At 37.3% G+C, this 26,202-nt stretch overlaps 1 protein-coding gene across 1 annotated transcript in view; it reads right to left on the bottom strand.

Moving 5' to 3' along the window:
• LOC121902539 (gamma-aminobutyric acid receptor subunit alpha-2) overlaps positions 1–10,360 on the bottom strand; it is a 28,748-nt gene extending 18,388 nt beyond the window's left edge. Inside the window, exons 1-3 of the mRNA XM_042419882.1 lie at positions 10,200–10,360; positions 9,709–9,790; positions 7,222–7,337 (exon numbers count right to left, since the gene is read on the bottom strand). Of these exons, the coding sequence (XP_042275816.1) occupies positions 7,222–7,337; positions 9,709–9,776 (184 nt within the window). The 5' untranslated portion in view covers positions 9,777–9,790; positions 10,200–10,360. The remainder of the gene's footprint in view (positions 1–7,221; positions 7,338–9,708; positions 9,791–10,199) is intronic.
• Positions 10,361–26,202: the final 15,842 nt, after the last annotated feature.

Genomic DNA, 26,202 nt, shown 5'->3' with positions numbered 1-26,202 from the left:
TTGACAATTTTGGAAATGCACTTATTAGCTTTCTTGCCAAGAATTAGAAAAGAAAATCTGTATCACTCTCATATCTGTCTATTTAATATAACACTGGAGCAAGTGAGCTTAGCTTAGCACCAACAGGAAACAGGAGAAAAAAGCTAGCTTGGCCCTGTCTGACATACCTGCCAACACTCCTGATTTTCGCGGGAGTCTCCCTATTTTTAACCCTTTCTCTCACTGTGCTCCCGATTGGTAATTTCTCCTGTTAATCTCCCAATTTCAAATTGATACAAATCAAATGAGTGTTTCTCAGTTTCTGTTCGGGGTATGTGTTGTGGTACGGCTGTGGTTGTATAAAAAATAGCAGTGGTGGATGAGACACTACGGGCAAAGCAGTTGAAAATATCGCTTTTCTACATGTTTATGCTTGTTGAACAGGTGGTTTGATGAAGTATTTATTGGCTTTTTACTTGCAACAGTTTTGTTGCTCTTGCTGAGTGTAATTGTCATCAACTCAAGTAAAATGTTATCTTTCACTTCATCAACCACCCCCAACCCCCGCCGAAAAAACCTCCAACATTTTGAAACCTAAATGGTGGCAGGTATGATTTCAAGATAACAAAATCCACCTCCCAGCTCCTCTTAGACTCAATAATTATCACTTTATATCTCATTTGTTTTTCTGCACAAAAATCGTAGTGTAAAAACAACAAGTTGTGGTTTTTCAAGGTTGTTTTTATGCTGGACCTTTTCTTAGCAGTGACTTCCTGGAACGTCTGCTGGTTTGCAGTGGCAACAAGACTCTTTGTTTTTTTGTGCAGATTAAACAAAAAGATGTGAATGATTTTAATTAGTAAGCTTTAGAGGTGCTGGTAGGCAGATTTTGTCACCTTTGAATAGAGTCAGGCTAGCTGCTTCCGCCTGTTTCCAGTCTTTATGCTAAGCTAAGGTAACTAGCTAACTGGCTTCAACCTCATACTAAACAGACAGATATGAGAGTGGTAACAATCCTCTCATCTAACTCTCATCAAGAAAACGAAAAAAATGTATTTCCCAAAAAGTAGACTTACTCCTTTAAGCTGCCAGGACATGTAGTGTGAAAAAGCTTTATTTTTATTGTTTAATTTAGAGAGAAAACAAAGGCATTCGGGGTCTGCTAATGCTATGGGTTGTAATGGACTTAAACAAAATGCCCCTGTAAATTCCCCTGTAAATTCAATGGAATTGATAAATGTACATTAATACATGTTGTGCTTTGAATATCCACCTAGCCTTTAAACATATTCAAAGATGTCATATTTTATTAAAACTAATCACTTTCCAATACAATGATACATAAAGATCCAATTCAACTGTTGCTGACCTCATAAATCCATGTTATTGTTTCCACTACTCAGATGAAGCTAAATTGTGTACAAACTCGGTTCACCTGTATGTGACCCCTACAAACCAATTTAAAAAGCGACTCTAACAGGACTAAATTTAGTGAGCCGGCGACATGCAAGCTATGATTTTAAGCGTACAAAATTTGTCCTAAATGTTCACACTGATGTGACAGATAGGAAGAGCAAAGCCTCATATGCTTCCTATTCAAGTGATAATGTGCTACTGCATCTGCGCCGCTGCATCAGGTCCATTTGCTTTCTCTACACTCTGTCTCTTTCAATAATTACTGAAGCTCGATCTCTCATGCTCGGTCAATTCAAAAAGCTTTCACTTTTTACTCTACACTCAGCAAACAGCATCTCACGTACAATCTAACAAGATCATTACTCCTGAGTAAAGTGCTCTCATGCATGGCAAGGCAAGCCGCCATCCATGTCCCTCTAACAAGACATATTATGGAAATGCTTTCTTATTTATAAGGTAATGTAAATCAAGAGGAATTGGCAGGTTGCAGAGTAATAGGTGCGATCCATTTAGCAAGACATACGATGGGGCGCATTTATTTATGTAAAGCAGGCTTTTGTGTGTAAATCAGGCTGATTTAAAATGATCAGATTTTTACTGCGGCTCACAGAGGCCTCCATTAGTTGGATTTATTTAAAGAGAAATCTGCTTTATGGAGACACACATGAAACACCATCTCAGTAAAATCCATGTTTGAAGCATTAAACGCAGCTGTATTGCACTACTTCCTCTTGTAAAAAGACACAATGTGGTGCATTTAATTATTGGGGTGTACTGTACCTTAATGCTCTGAACGTCTCAGTGGCTGTGTCTGAAGTCGTTCAGAGTCAAGTCTGCCATTTTGTTGTATTGTCCGAATGTTTTGTCATAATTATCTAAAATAATGAACTCAAATTATCCCACAATATAATCTAAAAAGTAGTGTACAATCGATGGTCACCAACCAAGAGCTAACTATCACCGTTCATCGCAAAGACAGATAAAACCTGAGTACTGTGTGAAATCTGTTTACCACTGACATATATGACTCTATGTAGACATATACATATATATCCATATATTCCCTATATACTGAGTGACTACTTGCACAATTTCAGACATGGCCAAAGATTTATGCCTTGACACAGGAATGAAAAGATCAGCTATTGTTTTTGCACTTTTTCTCTTCATGATCAATGTTGTATTAAACCACAACATACAGAAAACGTCCTTTGCACACTTGTCACTCTATTGATCGTTAGTATTTGCTAGAAGTCTGGTTATCGTGAGCTTTTTGTGTAAATTTTTGTTGGGGGCATTTTATGGCCTTTTTAGATAGCATCAGTGGAGAGATGACAGGAAATGAGGGAGACAGATCCAATAAAGGTCCCCAGCTGGACTTGGGGGGGATGTTAACCCCTAAGCCACAGGGGCAAAAAATAATGATGATAATAATAATATGATAATTTAAAAATATATTATTTAGTGCCTTGTGGTTTGCTTTGTCAGATCCAGACAGATTTTCTTTTTTCTTCACTGGATTATTGACCTACTTATTATCATTATGAGAATTAAGGTTTTCTATATTGTGTTGTTTCCAGTGCATTACTTCACTTTTTTAAAATACATTTTTGATGTTATTCTTGTGCTGTTTTCTATTTATTCTGCTTATTTAAACCCCATTCACTTGTATGAGGTGTCTTTTGCTGTTTTTGGATGTTTACTGTTAGGGTTGTTGATCATATTTTGTTCTTGTTTGGGGTTTGTTGACATTACCTACGGATAATTATCTCTAAAATTCTCTTGGGTATGTTATAGGGAATAAACCTGTATAGGCCTCAGGGTCTGTTGTATTCTGTGCAGATTGTAAAGACCCCTGAGGCAAATTTGTGATTGTGATATTGAGCTATATAAATAAAGATAGACTTATATTGCTCAAGACTTGCTCCCTGCTCCTTCCCAGGTGTTATTTTTTTATGGTTGGCTGATTTACCATCAGTTCTCACAGTGTGCAAGAGTTGATTTTTGTTAGTATTATATTACATCATTAAAAAACTAAATCTCAACTCTATACCAATATAGAGAGAAACCAAATCCACCACCAAATGACAACTCTAGTGTATTTACATTGCATGAGTGGAGCAAATTCACAAGCAAAACTAATCATATTTGTACAAACGACGCTTCCTTGCAGTAGCAAACCTAGTAGAGCACAGCCCTTGGGGAAAATACGAGTTTACTATTTAAAAATATCCAGAGTGCATTTAATGCCTGAGGACGTCAGGACACTTATTTATAGGAACAAGGACAATACCTAAAGTCGATTCATTCAGAACAGTCATAAACACGTATAATTTGAGTCATTTGGTACAGATGGGGCTGATGAACCATGTTTAACTGGTCAGACAAAACCTGCCTGTGTTAAGGGACTGTGCATCCTGCTGTGCAACTATCCAAATGTCAACTTAACTCTTGCCAGTTGAATTAAAGAGCATCAGCAAAAACCCAATATTGCTCTTTATGATGGGTCAGAGGAGGGAGTAACATCAGCTCAGGAAGATGCCATCTTCATAAGTCAAGCCCGATTTGATTGTATTGATCAAATTGCCATAGATTTTGATTGAAACACTTAAATTAACAATCAGTAAAACTGCCGCCTTGTTCTCTGTACTGCTGATTAATCCAACACAACAGTGATTAAAGAAAGTTCAGTACAGCTTTTCAATTCATTGTTTTTAACACCTGATGTCTGGTACTATAATTAAAGTGGTTTGTTTAATGTTTCTAGTTAACATCAGCAGCTACTCAAGCTAAGAAGACATTATTGCTTTTGCAGTTAGCATGAGCAGCAATATTCACCTTGGCACTAAGATCACCAGTTACAGAATCAACTAGAATCCAACCAGAAGACGTCATAGTATCACCCCACAGTGCAAGCAGGGCACAAATGTTCAACAATATCCATTTCAAAAAGGGAAATATGTCTTTTTAGCTGGAGGTCAGATCAGAGCGCCATGGTGAATATTAGAGGTGCTTTCAACACTTCCATGAAAACAGCGTAGTTTTAAAGCTGCATTAATCAATTTTCAGGTCACTTTGGGGCAGACCTTTACAATAAACTACACATCATGTTCTTAACGTATTATGGCCGTCAAAAGTTAATAACGTTAGCCATTTGGATTTAGACCCTTTTCACATTACACATATACATGTGACCCATTGTTCTATTACTATTACTACTATTAAATAGTACAGCTGTGGGCATGGAGTCGTAGTTAGATGACTAATTTTGGGTGGAAAACAAATTAGTAGCAGAAGTGTGAATATGAACAGAAGTGAGCTGCCTCGCAGTCACACTAATGATGATGTGGGAGCAACTGTGCTTTCTGCATTCACTCTCTGCAGCCTGGCTTGATTTCAGTGAAAGAAACCAATTGCTGCATTTTAAAAGAGCTTGGTATTGCTTCAACACTTGAAACAGATGGCAAGTATGGAAAATAAATTCAGGATTTAAGCAGTTAGGATTACAATTTAGTCCACAGTAGTTACACTATATGCTATATATTAGAGAAAAAATAGCTGTTTTCGCTTCTGAAAGCAATAGTCTCGTTTAGCCATCAAACAGCTGTGGTTATATTGCATTAGCTATAAATAAATTCAAGAGAAATGTGTGCAGCCTAAACCCACAATTCAGTCATTGTTGAAACGATTACAGTTGGGTTTTTTTTCTCTCCCCTGAAACCCTCTAGTAGCCCCAAGGGGACATGTGGGTTCATCTTGAAAACCTCTGTCCTAGATTCCTCTTTTCCATCTTTATCGTTTGATTATCAGTGGAAACTGTAAAATGTTTCAATTCACATCTCCTGTTCACCGCAATAAGACACAGGAGAGCGTTTATTGGGATAGATTTAACTGCTCCACAGTTTAGTAAAAACATCTGAACAATAACTCTGAGAGTGCCGTTCTTAACTCATGTTGTCCATGAAGGGATTTGAAAAATATTTTAAACCTATTGATATTGAAGAGTAAAATACAGTAAAATACAGACACATGGGACAGGAAATCTAGCAGGGAAAGTAATATGTCATGTATGTATGTGATGATGCTGTAAATAAATGATTGATTGATGATTGAGAAAGAGAGCACACACACACACACACACAGACATATGTATATATATATATATATATATATATATATACATATATATATGCATACTGCATGTATGAATGAACACACTCATGCAGCTGTGATGAGGCTCTTGTTAAGACATTATAAATGTGTTATAAACCAAAGTCCATTGAAGTGTTAACATATTTTTCCCACAGATGAGACATACAGATTTAATGTGTCTACAATGTGGAAAATTCCATCTGATGTCATTTTTCTCCTTTCAGACTGAATCCTGCTTCATGATGTCAGCTCTGTGTACATTACTGGCTACAGTACTCTACTACACTTTAAGCATTGGGGGTTTGGCTCCCAAATGGGCCGAAACTGATAAAAATGTATGTGCTCAGGGTGCTGTGAGACACTTCGGATGAAAGCATCTAAATTAAGTGTGAATGTTTTGTTGAAATGTTTTATCACAGATCAAGTTTGTCTTTAACAGGATCAATTCTTCATCATGATGTAATATCAGTCAGATTAGGTTTCTTTGCACTTATTAATTGGTAGTTAATGTAATTTTTCAGTCAAAATCAATATAGTGATATATGAGTCAAACCCAATGTCAAGAAATGTAGCGTTTACATCTTTCTATTTTCTAGGGAGCATAAAGTAGAAATGTTGGTGCATAAATCATATACTATATAACAGAACATGTCATGAAATATGATCATTAAGATTATATAAGTAATATACATGTGGTAATAGGCCATACATTTGTTCTCCTCATAAACAATAAATAAGCTCGCAGCACTATTACTGTAGGTCCAGTTGTACAGGCTGAGCGCTGCCTAGCTAAAGGAGGTCTGTTCCCCATATGGCAGCTCCTGGGCTGGGCTGATGGCCCCAGGAATTTGAATTTCAAATGGCACCAAATCCTGAGGGAGGAGCTCAGCTTTGGGGTGAGGGGCCAGCTGGAAATGAGATGCCAGACATGGAGGATGATGGGAGAGGTGAGGATAGAGAGAGAAGCACTGTAGCACACTGAGGCTACAGGAGAACTAACAAAATGTATTGTCTTTTGCTTCCTCTGCGGATTGGGAGGTGAAAAATAATATTGAAGCCTGTCATGAAGTTCAAGAAATTCTCTTTTTAAAGGCAGATAGAAAAAAAAAATCTTTATACTATATATGATTGTATCATATTATGAATACTTCATGGTAAAGCATAAACAATGCATTATTTAAGAAGAAATGTATCAATCAATGAAAACATCACTGAGTACAATATAGACTTTCCGAGTCACAAGCCATATTACTTTGTGTCACATCTGTCAACACAGTGTACTTTTGTGCACTGTACAGTCCTTCATTATCTGATGAATTCAGCAGGCAATTTCAAGAGAAACTCTAGTGAGAATAAAGCCCTCTGCAAGGTTAAATGTGGCCAGTTTGGCTGCTGTTACTTTCCAGGAAGTGGAGTGTTATATAACCTAAAAGTTGTGTGCACAGAGAGTGTTTGTCAGTTTATTCTTGAGGGGACTGCTGCCAAAGGTTATCGGTACTACAAAAGCTGATGTTAAATGAAGTGTTTTCACTCCAAATGAGCCATCAACCGCTTAAAGAAAGAGAGCCGTGCTGTTTTATAACAAACGGGAGCACGAAACATTTAAACGAGTTACTAATATTGTATCATCTCAAATATACAGATACATCCAATGATAGTACATTATTTTCTTACCCCCAAGACCAGGCCGTAGACGGTTATCATATCCATCCAGCAGTCTGTCAAGGATCCGTGTGAAAAGGGTGATGTTGGTTTTAAAGGCATCAGATGTGGCGTCAGCATTCACTGATCTGGTCAACACACACACACACAATAACAACATGACCAGCTGAGGGGACACTTCAAAAACAAGAATCTGATGAAATTAGAAATGTATTTACACTCTGTTTTCCTCAGAGGCCTGATTTTTGAAAAGAAAAGGGGTCATTATTATCTGGCAGAGACTCCATACATGCCCACACAGACACACGCACACATATACACATTGTTCCTCATCCACATGGATGACCCAGTTCAAGGCAGAACATTTGTGAGCCATCTGATCTTGGAGCCAAAACACAACTGAATATGCAAATGTAATCAGAGCCAGAGATTCATGGTAAATAAATTCAGATAAGGTCCTACATTAAAGCTCAACATAATCACCACTGTCAGCAGCTTTGGTGTAACAGCCTCAGGTTATGGGCATATTTTACTTTATGCAGGCAATGAGAATGTATACAATATTAATCATTTTCACATCTGGGTATTTTCTGTTTGGACCACATTCCTCTAATTACCATCAGAACGTGTTGGATTAATGTAGCCTAGTTACTGACGTTATAACCTAATAGACTGGGAATATTCTGTCTCTTGTTTCTGGTCTTCTCCATTATAGCAACAACATTTTGCCACATTTTAAATCACACCTGCATTAGATCAGCATTAAATCGTCAACAAACCTGTATTATGGTATTAACAGTAACTTAAACTTAGAAACATAAATTAATTAACATCTATTCATTTAACTAGGCCTACATTTTTAATGTTTTATTTGCTTGTTAACTAACTAGCTAGCTAGTTTTCAAGGGTTGCTAGGTAACTAGACAGCTAGTATGTAGCTAAAAAATGTATTGTTTTTATGGTTTTCTGACACCAAAAGCAATATGAGATATTTTCACATTAATATCAACTTGTTTAAAATGATTGCAGATATGAAATGCAGTTTAAAGTCTAAAGTCTACTGTAAAGTGTTCACACTGCCATCTAAACTATTCACGCTACTCCCTTAGCTGTAATGTTAGCTAACTCAAGTTAGAGATATCATGAATTTCTGACAACTACAATTTACAATTTATAGTTTTACAATTTACAATATCATTTAGCAGATGCTTTTATCCAAAGTAATGTACATCTGAGAGCTCATACAACACAACACAATGTTTCCCATTTGGTGAAAAGAACTGTGGAGGAGTCAAAAGGGGTGAAAAGCCACCATAGCTGGTGGTTACAGCTTAATAAAATCCAATTTTAATACTGATACAGTCAATTCAGCCAATTAAAAAATAGCAATACACTGTTTAAATCTGGTGTCACTACAAATATGTAATACTATAAAATGGCTGCTTTTAGTTTACATGTATCTGTTGTGGCTAGAGCTTGATAGGTAACCATCTTGGAATAATGCTCTCAAGTCGGAATAACAGGCGGTTTTCCAGTTCTTCCCATTCTGCCAACATGCCACAAATACAGGCACTCAGTAGATGATGGTACGGACAATTTGGTCTTCCAAGACAAGCTTTCACAATCTGTATGTCACTGGCATCATAATGGAGCCTGGAGAGGAATTCAATGGCCTTATTTAAATGGCCTCTTGTGCTTCTGATACTGGTTGTTTTTTTTCTTTTGTCAGCTGTCCTCCAGTGTGAGCAGTCAAATGACCTGAACTGTCATTCTATCCGATATCAAAAAGCACCTTCACACATGATAATATGAGATGTCTAGTGGTCGCCTTGCCTTAGTAAAAATGAAAGTGTAAAACAGGTTAGACGTGTCAGACATTAATTTAAAGTAATAAGGCTTAGTTGTTTGCTGCATTCTTCTTGAAAAAAGAACAGTTTCACCACAATTTTGCTTTTCAAAGTATTGACACAATAATACTGGCTGTATTATTCTAAATTTAAAAAGGCTATTAAAACACCAACTAATGGCTTGATGTTGTGGAATAATGCAAATAGGTATTTTTATTGTGTTTTTCTATCACAGATGGAAAAATTAATTGCATTTCTGAGTAGTTAAAACCACTATAATTAGTCTTTGAATTTTTATAACACCAAATAACCTTGGAAACAAGAATTATGTAGGCCTTCAACTACAATACATTTTCCACAAGGCATCACTACCTCCCAGCTGGCTAATTACCAGCATGCCCTCCAGGTTATTTTTATGGTCAGACTGAGGATGCTGAAGGCGGTAAACTGTCTCTCCTCCTGCGCATTGTGTGTGTGTGTGTGTGTGTGTGTGTGTGTGTGTGTGTGTGTGTGTGTGTGTGTGTGTGTGTCCGGTGTGATAAAGAGAAGATAAATAGAGAGCCTGCGGTCCGTCCCCAGAGACACAGTGAGTGATCCTCGGCCCCACAGCTCATATCATCGCTTCAATGCGTCTCCCATTCAAAAGACTCACCTGGTTTTCCAGAGAGCTGTGAGCGCCAGGCAGATGAGAAGTAGAGAAGCGCTCTCCCTGCTCCACATGGCTGCTTCAACACCTACACACAGACAACAGGACAGCCACTGTAATGAATGGAGGGCTGCCTTTAACCGGCTTGACATGCCACTGGATTTATATGTGACCTATACAGTCATTATATCCATCACTTATTTCTGGGGATTCCCTTTAGGGAGCGAAAAAAAGACGAAGAAGCAACTGACAGTAATTAGTATTCACTGACACGTCCCACGCCTCCACTCACTGAACATTACTGTTGCCAAAAATATAAGATCAAGTCAATCCATCGAGCCCAATATAGACGATAAAAAAACATGAACATCCAATATTAACAGAAAATGTGGAAGAGAGGCTTCTCTCCCACGCTTTCCAGCATCTCCTTAAATAATAATAATACATAATATTGAAATGTCCATTGTGTCTGAAAGTGGGCTGAAAAACAGACTCACCTCAAGTGCAGAAAGTACCTGCTGCAGCTGGAATCGTCGAAGATGCAAGAAAGTTAAGGACAATTCACGGCTCTGTCCTGTTTTGATGAGACTGGATGAGTGCAAGTCTGTCATGAGAACAAAGCTGCGAGCATTGATAAATCATAGTCCCAGCCAGCAGGAATGCACCCGGAATGCATTGGCTTTCATTGTGTCCCCAAAATAAAAAAATAAAAAATAAAATAAAAATAAAAACAATGAAATTAAATTTTAAAAACAAAAAAAATTAAAAACAAGCAGTTTGTGGGGCTGCTCCTGGCTTCAAATTGCCCTGTTCAGCATCCTCCTCAGCTGGTAGAAGCTCGATGTGAATCGTGATAAGCAAGAAGCACATCTCAGTCTCCCTCATCTCCACACAAAAACTACAAAGGCTGAGGAGGAGACGCACTGGGTCCTAGAGGTAGTTTGGTATTCACTTCCTGCAGCCTGCAGCCGAGACCTTGGAATGTGAAGGTGTTAATGAAAGATGTTTCCACTCCCAGTCAATATATGGTGACATATTGATTATGCAGAACAGTCCAGCTTGGTTGCACTGGTGTGACATGTTGGGAAATAGAGTATATGGGTTTAACCAGTGTGGATAATTTAGATAGTACTCACAAAGTCTTGGTTTTCTTTGAATTTTACAGGCTAACACACTAAAAACGAAGTATTTAAGCTGGACCTGTATACTTACTGGAATGGAAAAGCCTTCAACACAGCAATTAGACAAAGGGAAAAATCTGCCCACTGAAAGGCTGATTAATGACTTTGTTTACATGGATAAGCAGCTCTTGAAAGCAGGGTGAGCCATCACTTCTTGTCAATAGTAAGGAGTACATGACTTTATGTTAAGGATTTATTAATTGATTGATTAAGAACATCACTGATTCTTTATGTATATTCATGGTTACTCCGGACGCTGCTTTACCAATATATAACATTTAAAGAAATGACCAATATTGAACTGTATCACAAAACAAAGATATCGGTCTAACCATAAATTGGATTTCTTTGTTGTGTGCGTATGTGTGTGTGTGTGTGTGCATGTGTGTGTGTGTGTGTGTGTGTGTGTGTGGGAGACAGAGAGAATGAATGGCCCTCTTGACACTTTGTTGTTGCTAGGACTGAGTATTGTGGTAGAAATTATTGCCAACCTTTTCACAGCATCTATTGTAGTTCCAATGCTTTTTCCCCCCTCTGGTTTACCTCAAATCAGAAACCTACTGCTAAAATAAATAAATAAATAATATTGAATAAATAAAACAAAATAAAAAACATTTAGAAGAGCAAAAATAATATTTGTGCAATTTGAGTCCTTAATACTGTTTTGAATTGTGCCACACAGTCTATCGGGCTTTGGGAGCTGTTCTTTCAGCACCACACTGTACACAGATGAGCATGTTTCTACTGACCAAATGTAACTGTTCAGTGTCTGTACTCACTTATCTTTCACAGGGTCACAGGGGGCTGGAGCCTCTCTCAGCTGGAACTGGGTGAGAACATGTAAGTACATACTTCTGAAGCCAGTGTCCAAGTCATTTTGCTGCACTCAAGTGTGTTTGAAATGATGTGTAATTTGTATTTTCGTGTACATTGATGAAAGGAGGAAATCTGAGGAAATCAGAAACATGTTTATTGCCAAGTAGTAAAGTAAATACAACTACCAGAAAAGACAGGTGAACATAAATAATATGAATAAAAATGTACAATAAAAAATAAGTAAACAATATATTCTAAGTGAAAAGAACTGTTAAGTGTTTTAAACCTGTTTAACCTGTTGTTTTCTCAGAATTACTGTAATAAAGAGTTACATTTAAGACAAGTTCAAGTTGACTGTTCATTTCAGCAATATTATGCTTATTATGACAGAATCATCTTTGTTGCTTAATGAATCAGTAGCTTTTAGCAGTGGAGGACCTCTCACTGGTGACTGAAAACATCGCTGTCAGCTCAACTGTTTTCCTGGTTAAAAGTTTAATGAAAGACTGAAAAAGTCACAGAAACAATCATGATGAGATAATTCTGTTGCAAATAGTCGTCTGCTGAGCTTTTATCCTTATGAACAGTACTTATTGGCCTTGTTTTGTACTGAAGTTGAACCAGGAACAGAGTGAACGTGCAACTGAAGTGAAGACACAATGATGCGTTCACTCACTGATGTTCGTATTGGAGTCTATTTGAATGGTGATGTCATTGCTTTGAAAAAAACAGAACAAACTACTCAGTATCTGAATGTGAATCTTTGAACTGAATTGAACAAAATGATTCAAATCAGCAAAGTGATTGGTAATAACTCACCTCTAGTTTCAGGCCTGGTTTGAAGTCGTTATAAGTAATGAAATAATCTGTTGTAAATCAAATAACTGTGGCTGATACCTGCACAGGTTGACAATGAAAACAGCACAAAGGAGCATTAAGGAGACCTGGTGATTGATAACCCAGCACATACCCTGCTTCAAGAAGCAGCACAGAAACTGAGCACTCATACTCTCACATGGATCAAAACAAACCGCTGGACCTCAGGGGTCGGACAATTATCAAGCACAGTCGCTGCCTCCCTTTGCTATACTTCAGACTAGAGGGCTGTTCCATTGATCTTTGCTCTAATCCATACCTGTGACAGGTGATCGATGAGGCAGGTCATCTCAATAAAGGTGACCCTCTGGCCTGTCATCCGTCCAACAAAGCAGGTAGGAAGGAAGCAGCCAGCCGAGAGAAAAAGCAAAAGCATTTAGAAAAGAAACAAACCTTCATTCAGAACGTATTAAACCGTGTTTGCGTGTGTTTCTTTTTTCTCTAAACTTGAGTTTTATTTGCGCTGGTAGCCTCTGGGTTACATACTCTTACAGCACATTATTTATTGCAAGATGTTGCATCATACTCAGCCTACTGCCAGGCTTGAGTGTGTCCTAGTTGGGCACAATGAGTGACAATGCATATTGATCAAGTCTATGTTTGGAAGAAGGTGAGCAAATCTTTTCAGGTTGAAAGGTAGCCGCAGATGTTTTATTAAAACAATCATTTACATTCACATGACTGTCATGCACAGTTTCAGGTGTCTCAGGAGCAGCTGTGTTGTTGGCGTCTGGAGAATCCTTACATATGATGAGATGGGAAATGGCAGATGGTAAATGTTAAAACACACATTTGTCCTGACAATACTGTGGTTTATGTCACTATGATTAAAGTCACATACTAAATATGAATGATGCAATCAAAATATGCAAAGTTATTTGTTATCAGTATGATTAACGGAGAGCAGAGTAACTTCAATCTGTCTTTCTGCTCATAACCCAGGCTTGTCCATTAACCCTTTGTTACATGTTACAGCTTCTAGTTTCCAATAGAAGGATTACCTATAAACAGCAGTAACACCAAGGGAGCAATACAAATGCAGATTCAGACAGGCAGAGCATTGACTGATGTGCTTTCAGTCTGTGGGGCAGCAGCTCAATAATGATCTGGTCAATCAGAAGAAAAAAAACAGATAATTGAATTATTTTCCTTATCAAATGACTATGAAACAAATAGATGCATCTAAAAATAGTCACTAATTCTTGTTTACACACACACATACACACATGCACACACACACTGTCCTCTGCTGGAGAAACACAGTTACTCACTCCACAGAGATTTGGAAAGAGATGTAAAAAAAAAAGTGTGGCAGCATACAAGAGCATTTCCATCACCAGGGTTGATTTTCTGCTCCGACAGCTCAAAGCAGTGCTGTCACACACAGCTCAGTTTGCTGCGTTCGTCATCATGACGAGCAGCTTAACATAATATCAAGTATGCTACCTTTGATATGATCCCCGCATGAGAGTATAGCACCAGGTGGTTCTAGGTTTGTATGACATTTTTGGGGAAGAAAATACCTGAGCCAGACATACAGTGTGTTGTTGTCAGTTGCATGTCAGCGTGAGTTGATTCACCAGGCAATGCTGGAAATGCTAAACCATTCTCAGGCCTGTTACCTCGGCAACAAGCCATGCATGGCAGAAGAAAGATGTTGTGAGAGAAAAAAAGATGAGGAGCCCATCGAGGGGCTCTGACACTCTTAAAGTGATATGTCACCCTCAAAAATCCTTTGTTGAACTGCGCTGGCTTCATACACGTTACACACTCAGAGCTACATGGTAATATAGAACCAGCTGCTCTCCTGCACAGCTGACATGAAGCACTGTGTTCACGCTGCGTTCATGATGGCAAATATATGTTCATAAACCACCATCAGGTCACTGAGATGCTGCTGTGCTCCATTTAAGGTTCAACATGCCAAATAAATATTAATATTTTGAGTGTAACGGTACTGCGCCTGTGCCTGAAACAGGAAATCATTTACTAATACGCCTCTCTCAGTGTCTTCAAATTTTATTAGACTGGGTGGATCAAACTCTGAAAACACAATGATTTACTTCAGGCATTTACACTCAGAATTTTTTTATTAATTTTTTAAAATATACAGCATCACATGATCTTGCAGTACCTATTGTGGCCACTACACCAAAATTGCCTCACAAAACCAGAAGTGAAACAACTAAATGGTATGCAGCCATTATTGATGTGATTAGTTACACCTGTGTGTGACAAGTCAGAATGACATATATTCATTTATAAATGGTTAAGGAGGTTTTTATATAACATTGTCTATATAGCTGGCACTATAGAGTGTAATGTTTTCCTTTGGAATACAGCTTTTACAGTAAGTTATACATGTTTACTGTACTTCTGTGTTTAGAGTAAAGATTTCTTGCTATAGACCCTCTTCACAGCAGACGTTTGACTTGTGAGAGCAGAAAAAGACACAGGTGGAATTAATAACATTCATGATGGCTGTGTTGCATTTAGATGAGCCAGTTCCACTCACTGACATGTCTTACTAAGACAATTAATTGACTGATTAACACCTGTGTTTTTCCTGCTTTGATAAGTCAAATTGTTGAAGGAAAAGTACATCACATTCAGTTAAAGACACAAATAGAAATGGAGTGCATATTTTGAGTGTGAAAACTCTTTTTGAAGAATATATTGAGGAATCGGCAAGAAAAACATTGTGTAGCTGAATCAGTTTATGGAGAAACTCCATCACAGAATAATCTGTGTAAGCATCAAATGAGTATTAAAACAAATGTGCAGTAAAAATAAGTTTGTAGGTTAGATAAAGACTGTAAAACTTGGAAAAACAAAAACAAGTTATATTCATTTGTCATAACAACGATAAAAAACCTTTCAGAACCAGGGTGTAAAATTAACAAAATGTGAGACAGAATATAAAAACAGCAAGACAAAAAACAAAACACCTAAAGTGTAATGAGTTCTGCATCTAGCAGAGAAAAAGAATAAAACAAATGTGAGATAACTGGCTTTATATGTGTGTCCTTACATGAACTAGCTGTGTGTTGAATGCTGTGTGAGAAGCTGTTGTTCATTCTGTGAGTGTCGGACTTTTGCTTTTACTTTAAATGACAACAGCCAAGAGGACATTTAATTTCAAATCCATAATCACAGCTGATATAACAATGAAATCAAAATTAATTTTGTTGCGTGTACCTATAATTAGGATTTTGTTCTAACCCAAACATTCCCAGCACATTAAAGGAAACGATGTATTTTCCATTTTGTTCCATTTTGAACATGATAAAAGGAGGACTGGGGTCACAGCCACAGCTACCGTGCATCAGCAGACCACAACAGTGCCACCTACAGAAACTTCATCAGCAGAAATGTGAGCACGCTTCAGTGTTTGATTGACAGGTGCGGTGCAGAAACACCTCTGAGCCCCAAGCAACACAGATGGAGACAAATAAGTTCATGTGGAGTTCATGTTATCGGCTGCCAGATGATCTCACAGATAAAAAATGCTACGGCTATATTCTCTGCATCCTATTGTTTCTGCCTCTTCTTGTATCTTATATAACTTAATAGATGAATCACAGGCACACTATCTTATAAAAATTAAAAAGGTCACTTTCATGACCTTGCCAATGCTATTTATGTATCAGGAGTTTTCTGCACTCACTGTTGCTAATTTCCCTCAGGTTACCAAGGAAACTAAAACGAGTGCAGTTCAACAGTCCTCCGTGTTTTGCTGGTCATACTGCATCTGCCATCTTCAGCTCCAGAGTTTCTACAATAATTCCCTTTTTATCCATGGCTAAATTTAACCGCTGAGTGTGTGTACAAACAGCAGAGAGATAAACCAAGAGCTCTACAGCCTGCTGGGAAACATCTCAGTATCACATAAAAACAGGAATAATTCCTTTATAAGGAAAACTGATGTTTTAGATTTGGGACCAATATGTAGGAGGGCAGTTTTATATTTGTCATCAGTCATTAAATAATACAAAGCTGATAGAGCAGTATTGTTTGGTTTGAATGAAAGAATAATGTGTGTACTGCACTTTACTTGATGAATAGTATGAAAATAGAGGGTGGCCCGTATGTCTTGTAGTCTATATCACAGTACAGTACAGAGAAACTGATTGACATAAAGTATACTGAAGAAAAAATCCTGAAATTCATGAATTAATTTCTGAAAATGGTTCAATTTCTCTTCCTCTGATTTTAACATCCTGATTCAGAAGCTTTCAGTAAATTTTACTAACTTAATTTTTACTAAATCTAGGACTAACATCACTAACACTGAGGACACTGAAGTCATCTCCTGTATTTTTTTCTGTGAATGTTGTTGTTTGTTGTGGAATTTATATTCCACAGTAATAATCTCAGACATGGTGAGTATTTTACAGGTTGATCCCAGTTTTTTTTTCTTTATATATATATATACTCAATATACTTAACCATACCTATATAAAATAAGAAAGATTATTTGTGTCTTATATGTCATTATTGTTGTTGTTGTTTTGTTTTGTTTTTACAAAAAAAAGTTCAAATCCTGCTACTATGTACACGACTTAAATATGTTTTGAGGTGAGCACAGAGAAACTTTCCACTTTCAGCAGATAAATGTGAAAACAGCCTTCTAGTGTCAAACTGCACAGACATCATTCTGCATAGTGAAGCTCAAACATCCAACTGAAGGAACAAGAAGAAAAACACATGTTTTGAGTGGAGGAGGACTTTAATTTTGATTACTTAACAGAAAATAAATCAGAAAAGAACTACAGGCCTTGGTATTGGTGCCTATATGATGTCTTATTTTAGGGGAATATAAACATGTTTTCACTCTTTTCATCATTTACCAAAATAAATCAAACTGCCCGATGGACTGAACAGAGTGTAATGTGCTGTTTACTGTTACTGCTGTACATTACAAACAGCCACTAGGTGGCACTGAAAGTTTAAATAATTTGTTATCTGCTCCTGTGTCAGTGAGTACAGAGAGTTCCTTGAGATATATTTTGTGAGCATCTTAAAGATCCCCTCCAGACATGTTTTAAGATGCATATAAAATATTCTACTTTGAATAATAATTTGTGTCAGATATAGTTTGTCCACAAAAAAGTTAAAATCCTTAAAATGACATTGCCTCCTTCTTCCTCATTAAAAAGTCCAGAATCTATAAATATGCAAATAGGTTTCATTTCAGAAGTTTAACAGCTGGACAAGACGTCTCCTACTTTAATGTAAAGAAGAACATATTTTTGAGTGGAGGAGGACTTTAAATGTTTTCTTTAAACTCTTCCTCTCACCTCTGACCAAATGGTCACAAGGATTCTTGTTGGATGAGATTGATGTTTCACCAGATGCCACTAATATAATTTATAATTCACTCATATGTTTTTTCTTACAGAAATGGAGCAGTGATTAAACTTCTGACATGTTATATAATCCAGATGGACCGATGACATCCTGTTATTTACATTTTTTCCTCCTCTGTGTAACTTTTCACAGCGCTCTCTGTGTGCTGTATTATTGTTTTACTCTCACTGGTACAATGAAAACAATTATTACTGCCTTGTAAATGTAAATGTGCATTTGTTGTTCCTTCATCATAATAAAATATTCAAGCAAAACAGTATAAAATGGAAGCATTTGTTATATTTTATATATATTTTAGACTTTACTGTATAATGCAGATTTACTGTCTTTTTAGAATAGTAAAAGAAAACAATAACCATGAATATTTTTAATTAAAGTCTGTTTTTTGACAGTGAGTGATATCTCCATTATTTCACAATTGCATCTTAGGGGGCTTAATCAGTTATTGTCTTTATGAGCAGCATCAGTTCCTCTCAACTGCAAACACATGTGTATCTGCATAAAGACTTTTTGTTATTGTTTAGTTAACGGTGTTAAAGTTAGTCACATGAGGAAAGTTTAGTTTCTATCAGTTTAGTTTCTATACGTGTGATGGAGGAGACAACAGCTGCATATTTTATTATGTATATGTGCTCCGATTAAAATCACTTGACTTACAAACTACAAACAAAAAACACTTAATAAATCAAAACCAAAATTGTCTATTTGGTTTTCTCATGTAGATAAAATTTAAAACTGCAGAAGTTATAGACCCTCTGGTATTTGAGATGGACAGATGAGGACTTTAAATTGAATCTAATAATTAAAATGATCACAGGAGGCATATATTAAAGCTAGGAAGGATTCATTTCTCGACATTTTTTTCTTTTTTTTTGTTAGCAGATTGCCAACAGTAGTCACCAGCCATGGCCTGTGACACAAAACTGGCAACCTAACTTTTTCCAGCCTTTACATGGGGGAAAGGGTAAGTGGAGCGTTAAGTTTAATATACATAATGTCTTTCCATATTTACATGTTGTTCAGTCCTGCTGATATTGTTTGCTGAGCTCATATGTTATCTGTGTCGTAGTGATTAGCTGTCAGTTGATTTAGAAGTTATTAGAAGGTTATGCTTTCAATGATGCTGAAGTTGGCTTGTATTCAGAAGTTACAGCGGAAATTAGTTGAAGTAAATGACTCTGAATCTCTGTCATTGTAATAGTAGTAGCAGTTTAGAGGGAAAAATCACTATTTGGTGGAGCTGTTAACAACTCAAAGACATCTGAAATGTGACCCTGACTACACACTGCTTTTTGTAAGATGTCAGAAAGGTTGGAAACCACTGGTTTCATCTTGCTTGTTGTTGCTTGTAAAGCATGCACATTATCCATTGTGTCAAATCTTCATCTGAAAAGTAACTAAAGCTGTCAAATAAATGTGGTGGAGTAGAAAGTACAATATTTCCCTCTGAAATGTAGTGGAGTGGAAGTATAAAGTAGCATCAAATGGAAATACTCAAGTAAACTACAAGTACCTCAAAATTGTACTAGTACTTGAGTAACTGTACTTAGTTACTTTTCATCACTGATGCCTTTCACACTAAGACCACTTGAGTCAGGCAATCATTTTAAAAAAATGTTTCTTCCTGTCAACTCAGTCAACATCTGCACTTGTTGCTCCCTATGTGAGCTTATCAGATTAGTTCTCTATCTAGCCAGTAATGCTTTTAGCTAAATGCAGCAAGCATCTTATGTGACGGTTGTTCTTGGCAAGCGAATAGTTTAATGTAATCATTATATCATGACATGGAGCTTCCAGCAGTCAACCCACCATCACCAGCACATTTACAGACATTAGAGCTAAGACAGTTCTGCTGAGACAGTTTTGAATAATGGAGGTTGAAGATTTATATTGTTGAAATTCACCTGCTTCATTTTTGTCAGGCCAATTCATTTCTTCAGTTTTCAATTTTGATGTGATATTATCTAAGGTGTCAACTTCAAAGCTGCATTAATTAATATCTTATATAAACAATGAGTCAAATGACTGTGCGTAATGTGACCAAGGTCACTTGTAGTGATAAACTTACAGAAAATTATTACTCGACTTGATAGTTCGCCTCAGCTCTATGGATTGTTTTTTCAGCTCATTGTCTTGGTTTGGCAGCTTTACTGTTTTGGTTCAGTCTCACTGCTCTCATCAGTCTCATTTCATACAGGAGGTAATTGTTTTAATCACTGAAAGCTCTGATAATCTCACCCTGATAATCAGACTGAATTGCCATTTTGTTTCACTTAATTCATTATTCCAATTTGAATTGCTGAATATGAATGCTAATGTTATTCTCTGTCTGCTGGATGTGTAAATAGGAGACTGTTTGCTAACATGTTTCTTTATAAGGTGATGGTATCTCAATGCTGTATTTACAGGTTGTTCCACTGCCCTCCAGTGGCACAAAATAATAATAAACTGGTTAGTCTTTAAGAGCAAATAAGCTTGTTGCTCACCTGGTAAATGTCCACCAGTATAACTGTGCTCTTGGCTAATTACCAACTTTAATACAAGTGGAAACCTTTCTCATCTTGCTTGTGTCACATGTATCTCACACAGTACTTTTGTTGCCAGTTTACTAAACAAAGTCATGTACACCAAGCAGCAGGAATGTGTCTAACATGTTTAATGTTGTTTCTTCAAAACAGTGCATTGGGTAAGGACTAACAAAGGAAACATTAGTTCAAAAAATATGTTTTTTTATCAGCATAGTGACTGTAACAACTTGAGATGACAAACAAGTTAAAGTTGGGATAATATACAGTACCATAGTTTGTCACTGCGGCATCAATACTAAGTACACAAGTCCATTTCATTCAGGCAATGCTGCAGAAAATCATCTGCAAACTGGTGCATTTAAAGGAGCAAAATGGTTCCTTCCTTTTGTTAAAATATTACAACTGGAGGGTGTGTTACTTTTTGATTATGAGTTGAATTAATTAAAATATTTATCTTAAGCTCTTACATAATGGAAAAGCACTGTAATGAGTCCTTTGGTGCAGCATTAGTTTATGTAAAGAAGCAATTTAAAGTTGTGTACACATGTCATGTTCTATGCTTTCATTAACATTATTGCTGTCTGTGTGTGGCTTATCTAATAGTCTAAATATTGCTTCAAGTGGTGCTCCTACTATTGAGTATTATTGTTATTATCATAGAGGGTTTCATCAAGATCATGTCTGTAGAAATCATTGTTCCATATCATCGGTGCACAAAAGGTGACGACTTTTAGGCTCTTCAGTTTCTGTAAATGTTGTGACACAACAAACAGTGGGTGGCATCCCTTCCTTCTTCACCAGGAAGATTAATAACCCCCAAAATGACTTGCACTTGTGCTAGAAAGTATAATACAAATTAGAATGTATTATCCTCTTAACTACCAAGGGCCTACACACTAATTATCTTGGCCTATGGCATTCCAAAAACTGGGTTAAGTGAGGTCTTATTACACATGAAACCACTCGCATACACAGGCTGCATGAGAAATGTGCTATTGAAAAAAGACTGTGGTGAATTTAAATCTTTTCACATGTGACAAATAGTGTCAGACAAAAATGAGCATTGATAAAACAATGGGAAAATATCAGTCATTACACAATCTGTAAGCAAAATGTATGATCAAGATATACCCGAGCTGCCATGGAGATACTCCTAGCAGGTTTTCAGACACCAGCGATGGGAGCTCAGGGTTCAGTGTCTAGCAAGCAATAACCAAATTCCAGAAATAAAGTTGAGGCCCATTTATGTGAGTTTTTGTTGCTAAAGCATCCCTATAATCCCTGAAGGAAACCCATCTATGAAGATAGATGAGTGATAATAATACCTACGTTGTCACTGTGCTAACCTCTAGAGAGTGACATGCTCATAAAATTAAACTGTTCCTCATTTTGCTGGACCCTGGATCCCCCACTCTCAGAGCATGAACATTTTTTAACACACAAAAAAGCCATTGATACATATTTTAATGTAGAATCAAAAAAATATAACATAAAATTAGCAGCAGAACCATGTCTGAAGAAAATAACACAAGTTTACTCCCTCTAGTGGTTCATCTAACCCAAGATGTAATAAATCAAAAATCAAAAGACCTGAATTTATTGGTAGCTGCATAAATTTCGTCTCTCAGGTTGTTACATTCTTCTGTGGTCATGAAAAAAGCTTATTTTATTTGCAGGTAGTTAATGTTTTCTAATTCTACTGGATTAGTACTATTACTATTGGGCTACTAATTAACCCAGTTTATATTACAGCTCGCCACTATGTTAATTGTACTGAACAGTTATCACTTACAGTGCAGGATTTCAGGATATATGCCACTGTATATAAAATACACGTTTCAAAGTCACCCTGTTATAAGGGTGAGGTTTTATTCTTTGCTTGTGAAACAAGATGATTCAGAACACTTTTCTTTCTTGTCCTTAAATCCCATATAAAGATAATTTAAATTGGCTTTGCTTTGTCAGCAGGAAAACAAGCCTTTGAATCTCCATTAAATGTCGTTTCAGTGGTCTGTTTTGAAATGTTGTAATTTAGTTCATACAAAGCAAAGGAGGTCAGGTCTCCTACTGGCAGTTAGAATCCTCAAATTTTATGTTTCATTTCTTTTTTCACTGTTATATATATTTGTTTGCTTTCCAGTGGACTCAACCATATGCAAAAGTGTCTTGAGTTTACACTCTACATTGTACATATTAATCTTGTAATTACTGTAAATCTAATTTCTAACTCCGACCTGACTTTAATAGTTCTGGTAGCCAGTCAACTTTACAAGAAAAGCAGATGCAAAGTGAAATTCACATCATTCTGTTAAATAATAAACCTGAATGGCTACCAGCAGGAAGCTGTCCTTGCTCCAACATTCAACTCCTGCCAGTTCAAAATGAATGGAAGAACACATCCTCATGATAAAAAGAGCGGTCAGTTGAGCCACTAGAGGGAGCATTACGCCATGTTTTACATCAAAAGTGCTCTAAACCCACAATGAATGCCCCATTTTACCCAGCCATCTGCACTTTCTGGTGTTTGAAAAAGCTATTTTGATGCTGCTTGAACTATTTAAACAGCTGAAGTGACAATGATTAATGAGCGCTTGATCTCAGGATGCTGGTGAACTTTCCACAAACCTGCACTGTGTCAGCTTTCAAAATGGCAAAGTGAGCGTGTGGAGCATCTTTAACTATCTGTCTGTCATCTAGAACAACATGTTTGGAAAAAAAAAAGAAAAAGAAAACCCACAACCTGGCGTTGGCAGCTCCATCAATCATGCACACATTTAGAGCAGGAAAAGCATCACATAAACACTGAACATCAATCTGTTGTTGACAAGGTTCTCATTAGTACATGGATGTTCTGTGTTTTTATGATGAGATCTATTTTGTACAATGTTGTGAGAGACAGACAGAGCAGGAGAAAGTGAGAGAGGAGAGACCAACAGGGAGGTAATAAGGGCAAAATCAATTTCACACATGACTGCGTTTAGGAGAGGTGAGTGGCGGCGGGCATCTTGATCTGTCCATCAGCCTGCGTGCCTCTTGCTGCTGTGGCAGCATCATAACTCCTGTTAGACTAACCGATCAACAAGGGCCATAAGTACATGGATGATATGGCTATTAGACCGAGAAACTAGGCACCCACTACATCATGAATCTCCACCGTATCCGTATGACATCTCTGTCTGCAGAGGCACACAGAGGGGCTGAACTCATCCACTGACTGTTTAACCTTCAACTTCTAAACAGTCTCCACTGGATAAAGCAGATGGAAATAAGACCATGAGGAAATATATTCTATTAGTCGAGCATGATTAAATGAGTCCACTATCAAAATATAGTCTTGTATATATCTTGTAAATTAGGAGTCTAAATATTTGCAAAAACTGTAATTTTGTGATGGTCCTCTTTGTACTTACATACAGCAAGTAATTACTGAAAATCTTACTCTGTCCAGATAAAGCTTGACTCAATGACAACCGTTTAACATCTACAGGCAGTAAGAAGACAGAACAGTAAGAGAGCAACAAGAGACAGTACATTATGTCGTATGATATCTTGGCAATGACATTCTTCACAGATTCACAGATTAAAAGTTACTACAAGGAACATTCATTTTGTGTTTTTTGACAGCCCCTGTGGACAAAAGTGGTACTTTCCCGGCATGAAGACTGCATTTCCCATGAGCACCACTGCCGTGTGTAGTAAAGATCTTGATCTGGCTAGTGCGTTTTGGAAGTGAATGAAAGAAAAACGCAACTTATTTTTAATACTATTTTTATTTTTAAACACAGCTGTTTGCAGGATGTATAGCAATGAGGTAATGTGTCTATTTGTGGCTATGTAAGATTAATAATTGTAATATGACGATAATGAAACAACGTAAACTTTGTGTTAGTACCGTTCATACACCCTGGTTACATGTAAGGCTTAAAATCTGGCAATGCATTACCTTCCTGCAGGGTTGTGCGGAGGTGTGGGCGTCTTTATTTGTGTATTAGAATGTAACTGCTGTGAAACAATCAGAAAATAACGTCTTATTTCTCTGATTCACTGCTTTGTTCTCACTACACCACCGCTCGCTCACTTCGTTCACTCTCTAGCTTGCTCGACCACCACCGCTCTCTCTCTCATGCTCTCAGCTCACTCGTACTCTCTCTCTTTTTCTCTCGTCTTTTTTTAAATGAATTGGGAAACCGACAAAGTCTAACTTTACTGTTAACGTTATCAAACAAAGAGAAATGTCCTCCCTTGTCCAAACTTTATACTCCCTCATTTACAGTGCTACATGTAATGTAAATGTAAGCTTGTCTGGTCTGTGTGCCGTAGATCGTTTCGTCTGATTTCGCAGGGAATCTGATCCAGCAGCAGGCATTTAGAATAACTATATAGAAATAGCCAGTCTTCTTGCTGATGGTCTTGTTTGTTTATGTCGGTCAAATAGAGGCATCAGTATTAAATTGAGACTGTTTCAAAACCAGTTAAAAGTTCCTTGTAGTTGCTTTAAATGATCAGATATGTCTTTCTCTCTGGGGGTCACCAGAGTGCGAAAACACACAAGATCCTGATCCTGATCATCAGTGTTGTGACTGAAATCTTTTCTGGGCTGTTTTTGCATTAGTATGAAGAAAAAACTGAAAGTTGGACTCACAGCAGAAAGGCGTCTGACTATATGTTACGGTTGATATTTATTTGTTTTTTGTGGCCACGGACATCACGGGATTTCAATCAAGGAATAGTTTGACATTTTGGGTAAAACAGTTATTCACTTTCAAGCCAAGAGTTAGCTAGGAAGACTGATACCACTCTCATGTTTGTATGCTAAATTTAAAGCTACAGACAGCAGCTGGTTAGCGTAGCTTAGCATAAAGACCGGAAACAAAGAAATAGCTTGCTATACCATAACCGTCACCGTTAAACAAATAATATATAACTTGTTAATGAGTGAGCTTTACAGGAACTGGTGCACTGATTTTGTTACCTTCGGACAGAGCCAGGCTAGCTGTTTCCCCATGTTTACTGTCTTTATGCTAAGCTTGCTAAGGTAAGCTTACAGTCTCCTTGCTGTAGCTTATCGTACAGACATGAGAGTAACATTGATTTTCTTATCTAACTCTTGGCAAATAAGTAAATACATGTATTTCCCAACATGTTGAATTATCAATTTAACATGACCTAAACAGAAGCAGGGCTGGACACAGTGCTGCACTCAGGAAGTTTTCTTGCTGGTAACACGGTGTAGCTACAATAAATCACATTAATTATAGCTGCTGATTGAGTGACTGACAGCTGAGTATAAGCTAACTCTGGGGTTACCTGACAAAAGAAAGAAAACAGTTGGCGGGGTGTTCTACTTTCTTCTTTCTTAGGCTTTGACAAAACTTTTCTTCGTTCAACCTTCATATGTGTCCAGTGTGATCGGGCTCTCTGCAGCTTTAAAGGTATACTATGCAGGATTTGTTGGTTGGTTTTTGTAAATACGCAGTATTCAAAGTTGGCCCCTCCTCCCCAGCTCAACGAGTGAGAGAGAGAGACAGAGAAAGAGAGAGAGTGCAGAGGTGGTCAACGGAGCCAGAGAGTGAATGAAGAGAGTGAGCAGTGCTGGCGAGAACAAAACCATGAATCAGAGAATTAAAACATTATTTTCTGATTGTTTCATGGTGGTTACATTCTAATGCACAAATAAATACGCCTGCACCTCCTTACAACCCTGCAGGAAGGTGTCACATTGTCGGATT

The sequence above is a fragment of the Thunnus maccoyii genome, chromosome 8 (assembly GCF_910596095.1).
Source record: "Thunnus maccoyii chromosome 8, fThuMac1.1, whole genome shotgun sequence".
NCBI classification, from domain to species: domain Eukaryota; kingdom Metazoa; phylum Chordata; class Actinopteri; order Scombriformes; family Scombridae; genus Thunnus; species Thunnus maccoyii.
This window is presented reverse-complemented; position numbering and strand designations above follow the sequence as displayed.